Source organism: Rhamphochromis longiceps, linkage group LG22, assembly GCF_057381845.1.
Source record: "Rhamphochromis longiceps isolate RC_006_pf linkage group LG22, R_longiceps_female_GT1.1, whole genome shotgun sequence".
NCBI lineage: Eukaryota > Metazoa > Chordata > Actinopteri > Cichliformes > Cichlidae > Rhamphochromis > Rhamphochromis longiceps.
Genome location: NC_140577.1, coordinates 37,154,500 through 37,164,036, shown reverse-complemented (window position 1 = coordinate 37,164,036; position 9,537 = coordinate 37,154,500). Strand labels below are relative to the sequence as shown.

Below are 9,537 nucleotides of genomic sequence, written 5' to 3'. Positions count from 1 at the left end.
TTCTGTTTACCACCTTGGCCCTGCTGCTTACAGCATGGACTCTGATGCACTTAATGGATCAAGAAGCCAACTTGTATAGAAGGACATGGACATATGACAACTCACACCTGGTCGAAGTGACACAGGACCACATCCATCCCTGGATGAACAACGCCTGATACAAATATATATGCTCACACATGCCTACTACAACACAGTATGCTATATTATATGGCAAACCTATGAATATGACTCAAGTGACATGCACAGCAAGCGTTGCCAGTCCAGATTATCAATATTCAGGAATTGTCCTAAACCACAGTGACCCCCTGACTATTGGATTATCGTTTTGGGCTGTTTTTAAATGCATCAACCACCATCAACAATGAGCAAAATCAGGAAATTGATGCCATAAGAATGACTGTTATGCAACACCGAGTCGCCCTGGACATGATCTTGGCAGAAAAGGGCGGTCTGTGTGTTTTGTTCGATACGACTTGTTGTACATATATTTTAGACAATGTGCATTCTGATAATATGACAAATGCTCTACAATTACTTAGAAATGTTCAACAGGCACAGGTGACCGATTGAGCGGCTCATGGAGAACATTGATGTTTAAGGTTTTGATGTTTATTGGCCTAATACTTATCATGTTTTGTATCTTTACTACATGTATTATTCCCTGTGTAAGAGGAATGATATCAAGAATGATATCCTAATCTCTCGTTGCATATGTCACTGTGCCAGATGAGGAAGAAGGAGAAGACGATGAGTATGAAACTAATGTGATGAATGATTATGTTTGAATGATACACATTTTATGACGACCAGACCGAAAGCACTCACAATGTAGGGTCTGTGTCTGAAACACATTGATGTATATTCTTTAAATTCGCGACAACAGGAGGGAATGAGGAAAGATTTTTAATTTTGTGATTAATGCTTAGTTGTAGCTTCATTTAAAGGAAGAAGAGGTTGTGAATTGGAGCCAACACAGGAAGAGAGATTGAAGCCATATGTGTAGAGGAATGCGGTGACATACGACACTTCCTCTTATTCTTACAGACAAGCTGGCGTTCTCTCTCTCTTTCTCTCCTTTTATGGGAATGTCTGCATTTCTATACATACCAAGTTATCTCCTATTTCAGCTGACAAGCGAACAGTCTCTCCTTTTATGGAAATGTTTTTGCCACTCCTACTTCCTTGAAAGCTCGTTTTAAGTATAAATAAAGGACGTTCTGGATGCCCTGCGCGGTTTTTCTGTGTCTCATCTGTTGTGCACGTCAGTGCAAAGCAGATCGGACCGTTGACTGCCCATGCGCATGTAAAAAATAGATATCTGAGTTGTGAGTTTCTTTATCTTCTAAATAATTTTCTCTTCACAGTTGTTGAAATAAGATAAGATAAGATAAGATAAGATAACCTTTATTAGTCCCACACGTGGGAAATTTGTTTTGTCAATTGTAATAATGTTGCAGATGAATGACAAATTAGCAAAAATATAATAACTTTGCAGAAATGCAGTTACTTAGAAGACACACAATTACTTTGCAAAAATACTACATTAAAGGAGAATTTAGCAGAAATATTGTAACTTAGTAGAAACATAGTAACTTGGCAGAAACAGTACAACATGGCAGAGGTATTGTAATACAGCAGAAATGTTAATATTTAGCACAAAAATAACAACTTGGAAGAAAATGTGTAAGAGTACAACTTAATATAAAGTAGCATAATAGTATAACTTAGTAGAAATGCAACATAGTAGCAGAAACACTATAATTTAGCAGAAAAGTAATAACTTAAGCAGAAACATTAGAAAAGCATAATGGCCAGCTGAAAAAAGCTGAACTACTTGTTGTTCAACTGTGAAAAATTGGCAGAAACATTAGAAAAGCAAGAAGGAAGAGCCAGCAGGTACATAAGTGTAAGGCAAAAATGACATGCCTAACGATGTTTACAAATACAGGGAGTGCAGAATTATTAGGCAAATGAGTATTTTGTCCACATCATCCTCTTCATGCATGTTGTCTTACTCCAAGCTGTATAGGCTCGAAAGGCTACTACCAATTAAGCATATTAGGTGATGTGCATCTCTGTAATGAGAAGGGGTGTGGTCTAATGACATCAACACTCTATATCAGGTGTGCATAATTATTAGGCAACGTCCTTTCCTTTGGCAAAATGGGTCAAAAGAAGGACTTGACAGGCTCAGAAAAGTCAAAAATAGTGAGATATCTTGCAGAGGGATGCAGCAGTCTCAAAATTGCAAAGCTTCTGAAGCGTGATCATCGAACAATCAAGCGTTTCATTCAAAATAGTCAACAGGGTCGCAAGAAGCGTGTGGAAAAACCAAGGTGCAAAATAATGCCCATGAACTGAGAAAAGTCAAGCGTGCAGCTGCCAAGATGCCACTTGCCACCAGTTTGGCCATATTTCAGAGCTGCAACATCACTGGAGTGCCCAGAAGCACAAGGTGTGCAATACTCAGAGACATGGCCAAGGTAAGAAAGGCTGAAAGACGACCACCACTGAACAAGACACACAAGCTGAAACGTCAAGACTGGGCCAAGAAATATCTCAAGACTGGTTTTTCTAAGGTTTTATGGACTGATGAAATGAGAGTGAGTCTTGATGGGCCAGATGGATGGCTGGATTGGTAAAGGGCAGAGAGCTCCAGTCCGACTCAGACGCCAGCAAGGTGGAGGTGGAGTACTGGTTTGGGCTGGTATCATCAAAGATGAGCTTGTGGGGCCTTTTCGGGTTGAGGATGGAGTCAAGCTCAACTCCCAGTCCTACTGCCAGTTTCTGGAAGACACCTTCTTCAAGCAGTGGTACAGGAAGAAGTCTGTATCCTTCAAGAAAAACATGATTTTCATGCAGGACAATGCTCCATCACACGCGTCCAAGTACTCCACAGCGTGGCTGGCAAGAAAGGGTATAAAAGAAGAAAAACTAATGACATGGCCTCCTTGTTCACATGATCTGAACCCCATTGAGAACCTGTGGTCCATCATCAAATGTGAGATTTACAAGGAGTGAAAACAGTACACCTCTCTGAACAGTGTCTGGGAGGCTGTGGTTGCTGCTGCACGCAATGTTGATGGTGAACAGATCAAAACACTGACAGAATCCATGGATGGCAGGCTTTTGAGTGTCCTTGCAAAGAAAGGTGGCTATATTGGTCGCTGATTTGTTTTTGTTTTGTTTTTGAATGTCAGAAATGTATATTTGTGAATGTGGAGATGTTATATTGGTTTCACTGGTAAAAATAAATAATTGAAATGGGTATATATTTGTCTTTTGTTAAGTTGCCTAATAATTATGCACAGTAATAGTCACCTGCACACACAGATATCCCCCTAAAATAGCTACAACTAAAAACAAACTAAAAACTACTTCCAAAAACATCCAGCTTTGATATTAATGAGTTTTTTGGGTTCATTGAGAACATGGTTGTTGTTCAATAATAACATTATTCCTCAAAAATACAACTTGCCTAATAATTCTGCACTCCCTGTATGGACAAAGACACGCAGTGACACATAAGCCACGTCCAGAAAACAATGTGTATGAACATGGATTCAAAGATGAACACAGACATGCAAACATATACACACACACACACACAGTCACACAGAGACACAAACAGCATGGAGTGTCCTATGTGTTTCTATGCCAGTCAATCAGGCTGAATCTGCTCACTTTGAATCCAGTAATGGGATGCTGCCCCCCACAATTGGCTGTCTGGTGACCTGTGGTGCTTAAAAAAAGCTGAACATGGTTAAGTTCCTGCAAAACTACTTGTTGTTAACCTGTGAAAAAATGGCAGAAATTAAAAATAAATAAATAAAAATAAGAAAGAACAGCCAACAGATACACACAATCACAAATATGGACACACAGATGCACAGAGAGAGAGACACACACACACACACACACACACGGGTCTATGTGGTATGGCGGGACTATACTACGTCAATCCGCCCGGTGGTGGTTTAAGTGGACTACCCTTTTGAAAGGACTTAGAGCCAAGGGAGCGAGGTTAAAGTGTTCGAAAAAATCTGAAAAAAATTTGGGTCACTTCAGACCTCATACACTCCCTATAGAAGTCTAGATACACTGATACACACCAACCAGACTCTATTGTGTTTTCTGGAGACATTGTCCACTTGACAACAATGTGTTTTATGAGGTCCAAAAAAAACAATATTGGGTCTTTAAAGGGACAATGATGTAATATGTAAATAGCTCATCATTACCATGAATACACATCTGACAGGACACAGGATTACTGGAACATCATTTTATTAGTGTTCTTGGATCTGAACATTAATTTTAACCATAAATAAAAAAAGAAATCTATGGACAAAAATGCCCACGCTTCCCACAGAAATATAAAAATATAGAAAACAGAAAAATTAAAAACATTTAAAATGAATTTTAATAGTTTAAAGGTAAATATTAAGGGGAGAAAATATGCATTTATAATTTTTTATTTTAAATATAACCCGTCAAAAAAAAACCCTAAATAAATTAAATGTAAAAATTATGAAATACAAACTACTTCTGTATTTAACAAGAACTTTTTTTTCTTTAAACAGAACATCAGTGTTAACAACAATTGGCAATCTGACCAAGATGTAAAACCACAGCTCTCTAAACAGTTATTTTAGTTCATTTTTTTCTGCCTTTTTGCAGTTAATCCTCTGTTTCTTACAAAATCTCTTATGTTTTGAACTGTTCTTCCTGCCAACACCGGATCTTCTACCAATTTGCAATGACTGCATTCATTTTTGGTGGCTAGTTTCCCTTCGTTTATGTGGTCTTTCAAATGCCTCATCACTGCAGCAACCTCAGCCTTGGACCACATGTTTTTGGGAGCTCTTCGGGAATTGTGGGATTGAGCAGCATTTTTCTCTGGAAGATATATAAAGTAGTAGTAGTTAAAACAAACAAAAAACCAAACAAAAAAAACAAAAAACATTTGCTTGTTAAAAGAATGGATGCTACCCTGTACTAACTTCTGAAATGTGTTGCTACCATCAATATCAAAACGAGCTAAAATTCTGTTTGAAAATTTATCAAATTTCTAAAATGAGACAACATTTAGTGTTCCGCTGTGAATAAAAGACTGAATAAAAAGTTGAATAAAAGTCTCTTGATGCATGCTCAATCATCCAGGTAAGTAAATCCCAAAACGTTGATTCTGTTAATCTGGACGTAGCGTTTTCAGTGGGAGAAACATTTTGTCACTCATCCAAGTGACTTTTTGCCACCACTCTGCAGTTTGCCATATGTTGCAAAGTGATGAAACAATAATAAGCTTCGAGAACCAACTGCACCCCTTACCTTCAGAGGGAGCAGCAGTCTCACTTGCTGCAGGCATTGTGAGTAGTCCTTCATCTGCTGATTACACAATTTGATTAAGTTTTAATATTTGTAACAAACATTTTATCCACAGAAACCAAGCTAGTGGTAACTTACCACAATCTACAGTGTCTTGGGGCTGCGCTGTGTTTGTGGAATCAGCTACTGCATGTACAGGCTCACTGGTGCCACACGCCGACATTGTGAGTGATGTGTCATCATCATCTGATTCACTCTCACTGTCCTTTGTTTCAGCATCACTTAATGCAATTTCATCTGAGAAATTGTGGGGGAAAAAAAACCAAAAAAACCAAACACATACAACCCCCCCAAAAACCTCACATTAACAACGAGATATGACAAAAAACAGAGCAAATACTGGAAATTATAGTACATAGTTTTACTATTTAAGGCCTGCTGCTGGGTTGTTTCCCTCCTATGGCCTACTCCACATCCAGGTAGCACCTCCATGCTCTGGACACTACACTAACAGACACAGCAAACCTTCTTGCCACAGCTCACATTGATGTGCTACGCTAGATGAGCTGCACTACCTGAGCCACTTGTGTGGGTTGTAGACTGTCTCATGCTACCACTAAAATGAAATCACCGCCAGCATTCAAAAGTGACCATAACATCAGCCAGAAAGAATAAGTGCTGAGAAGTGGTCTGTGGTCACCACCTGCAGAACCAGTCCTTTATTATGGTGAATTGACTATAATTTCCACTTGTTGTCTACTCTATTTGCAAAACAGCATGTGAAACTGGTTGTCAGTGTTACTTCCTAAGTGAACAGTTTGATATAACAGAAGTGTGACTGACTTGGAGTAACATCGCATTGTTTAAGTGTTCCCTTTATTATTTTGAGCAGTTTATGTTATGGAATGGGGAATTGAGGACAATCCCAAGTATACCATTTTTACAAGGTCCTGCACCAATGAGGTAATACTACATTTCTTTAATTAGACGTGACCACCCATTAATTAAAAAGGGAGCAGTGTTCATTTCAGCTAGTCTTAACTTGTTGAACTCCATTAATGCTTTTTACTATATAATGTACCTATTCACTAAATGTCTCACCTTTGCACTTATAGCCAAGCCACTTGAGGGAGGAAACCAGTCCCACACACTGAATGCACTTGTTCAAAGATGATATTGTTGTGCACACCAGACGATGATTGTGACACTGTTAGCAAAATATTGCAACATTTATTTGTTTTGGACAGTTGGAAAGGTGAGGTGTTTTCAATTCAGTTGCAGATATCAACTAATAAACTTCGTCCATGTAAATCACATCACACCCAGGTGACTGCCAAACACACACACACACAGCATCCATAAAGAATGATGATAGATTAAATTATTAGTTCATTAAGTGGTACACTGGATTATATTTACCCTTTCAGGCTCTGGATGTTTCAGGTCCAGATCATTGTTTGGAAAGCTGTTTGGTTGCGGCTTTAGGCAGCTCACAGTCTTCTGAATCTGGCTGGTCTCAGTCTTCGTGTGTAACAGATAGAGAATGAAGACAAAAGAACAGTAATCTGACAGTTACTAAAAATGCATCACTCAAGAGGATGAATAGACCATTTCACTATCGGCAAATAGCGTAAGGTACACATCGTGCATGAGAAACATTCATTAAAATCTGTCCTAGGTCAATGTTACCTCTTCAAAATCTTGCACTGAAGAAGAATGCATGGCTTCTGAGCCTTGCTGAGGCATTTCTTCATCAAGATCCTGCAACAAAGAAAAGATGGCACAAAGATTAGACCAAGTGCTCTTCTTGCAACTGTACTGGGCAGGCCTGTGCTTCTGTTTTTAATTTGCATGTGTGTGTGTGGGGGGGGGGGGCCTTTCCACTCAAGAAATGTTTTCTTCTGAAAAAAATACTGGCTACAATAATTAACAACTGATTCCTTTGCAATCATCCATCCTCTTCCACTTATCCTTATCAGGATTGTGGGGTAGCAGTTTTGGGGCCTATACCAGCTACCATAGGGCAGTACAACCTGGACAGATCACCAGTCTAACATGGAAGGACAAGCATTTGCATTCACACCAAAGGGCAGTTTTGAATCACCAGTTAACCTAACCCCATAAGCTACATCTTTGGACTGTGGGAAGAAGCCAGAGTACACAGCCAGAGAGAGCCCATGCACTAAAGCAGTAAAAAGTGCCTAAAACAAGTTAAGAAGTTGTATAGTACTATCTATCTTAATGTTCAAGCCTGAGTTTCAAAAAATTTCAACATAGAAACAAAGCACATGCAGTCAGTTCTGCATGCTGTAGGTCAAACTGTCAAGACATACGAGAAGACCCCTCCTAAAACCAGAGTGATGTCACCATGAAGCAAACTTTGACGGAGTCCCCCAATAACAGTGTGGTCCTCCTAAGTCACATTTGGGTGGTTAACACACACACACACACACACTCAAATGTTATCCAGACTTGCACTTTGAAACAATGAAAAGGACCTACAAGCCACGGTCCATGTAAATCACATCACACCCAGGTGACTGCCAAACACACACACACACACACACACAGCATCCATAAAGAATGATGATAGATTAAATTATTAGTTCATTAAGTGGTACACTGGATTATATTTACCCTTTCAGGCTCTGGATGTTTCAGGTCCAGATCATTGTTTGGAAAGCTGTTTGGTTGCGGCTTTAGGCAGCTCACAGTCTTCTGAATCTGGCTGGTCTCCGTCTTCGTGTGTAACAGATAGAAAATGAATATACAGTGCATTTTTGAAGAGGCTTTTGAAACATTAAATAAACTGTATGAGAAAGATAAGTTTCAAGCTATTGTCTTTAAAATATTCACTGTCATGTATAGAGAATTTAAGGCCCTATGATTAAGAGACAAATAGTCAGTGTGATTTCTTTATTTTTTAAGCCATTGCTAAAGGAGTAAAACAATCACCTGTAGCAGCAACGAACTGTCACTAGGGCCCATTTATCTTCGAGGGACAAAATTTAAAATGAATCTAACTAAAGAGGCTACACAGCAAAATCTCCAGTGTTAAATTAACACTAGAGAGTGTCTATATGGGTCCACACAACACTGTTGAGTGTTGAATTAACACTTTTGACAGTGTTATATGTTTAAAAGTAACCTAGTCAGTTTTGAAGATTAACAAAGACTAACACTGAGCAGTGCTGATTTTCTAACACTGGAATATTTCTAACATTTTGAGTTATTTTCCAGTGTTAGAAAATCAGCACTGCTCAGTGTTAGCCATTGTTAATCTTCAAAACTGACTAGGTTACTTTTAAACATATAACACTGTCAAAAGTGTTAATTTAACACTCAACAGTGTTGTATTTAACACTCAGAGGTGTGGACCCTTATAGACACTCTCTAGTGTTAATTTAACACTGGAGATTTTGCTGTGTAGAATCACATTAAACATCAATCACTGTTAAAATTTAGAAACCGAAAGCCATTTTTTATTTCTGCATACCTGCTGATATTTTTTTAGTGCTTTTAGAGGGCTTTGATGTGGCAGCCATCACAATTGCCTGTTTTCCATTAGTACCTACCCCTGTTTTTCCAGTAGGTTATAGTACCATGTAGTTTTTCAGTAACTACTGCACCAAGGTTCCAAGTGATCCAAAGTGATCAGAAAATTTGACATAGACTGAATGCCACCAGGTGGCTGGTCAATGGTGTCACTCGATAAGTTATGAGTGCGCCTCCTTCGTGAAAATCCAAGCCATCATTTTTGAAACTCTGAAATGTTTGAAATAGCGACCAAAATTAACAGCGTGATCCCTGAATTGAACACTAAAGTATAGACTGAGCAGCAGGCATTTTGTCACCTTGACGTCCATGCTTGCTGTGGCATTTATATCACTGGATGCTTGGCTGCATTGCTATAGTTACCCCAGGCACAGTAGGTGATACTCAATTTCAGTGAAAAACTAGATGCCCTAAGTCACGTTAAGCCAATTTGAGTAGGTACAAATGTAAAAATGGCTTAGGGTATGCAATTTATCAGTTCCAAAAAGTACAATTGTAGAAATACCTTGCATCTCCAGAGCCAATCCGAGTCACCATAATTATAGTCTATTTCTTCACCTGGACTTATGTCTCTGCTTGCAAATAAGCATAGATGGGGCTTTCCATTGATATTTAATATTTTCATCTTAGCACTTTGACTGATGTGGTTGT

General features: G+C 38.8%; 1 protein-coding gene across 2 annotated transcripts; it reads right to left on the bottom strand.

Annotated features, from left to right (window-relative positions):
* Window positions 1–3,946: 3,946 nt before the first annotated feature.
* LOC146644485 (uncharacterized) lies at window positions 3,947–9,537 on the bottom strand. Of its 2 annotated transcripts, none has more exons than XM_085396014.1 (8): window positions 9,392–9,537; window positions 7,969–8,070; window positions 7,021–7,092; window positions 6,751–6,852; window positions 6,433–6,538; window positions 5,470–5,628; window positions 5,335–5,388; window positions 3,947–4,902 (listed from the first exon to the last, which is right to left on the bottom strand). In XM_085396014.1, the coding sequence occupies exons 1-8, from the start codon at window positions 9,509–9,511 to the stop codon at window positions 4,655–4,657; spliced, it is 963 nt and encodes a 320-aa protein (XP_085252140.1). In that variant the 5' UTR covers window positions 9,512–9,537; the 3' UTR covers window positions 3,947–4,654. The 2 variants fall into 2 exon arrangements, with proteins under 2 accessions (XP_085252140.1, XP_085252139.1); XM_085396013.1 differs by having other exon boundaries at window positions 3,949–4,902; window positions 5,335–5,391.

Bases quoted from the DNA above. Each gene is read 5' to 3' on its own strand.
- LOC146644485 (XM_085396013.1), bottom strand. From the start codon at position 9,511: ATGAAAATATTAAATATCAATGGAAAGCCCCATCTATGCTTATTTGCA. The intron at 8,071-9,391 runs GTATTTCTACAA...TTACACACGAAG, and splicing joins ATTGGCTCTGGAGATGCAAG to ACGGAGACCAGCCAGATTCA. The intron at 5,392-5,469 runs GTAAGTTACCAC...TTGTGTAATCAG, and splicing joins CCAAGACACTGTAGATTGTG to CAGATGAAGGACTACTCACA.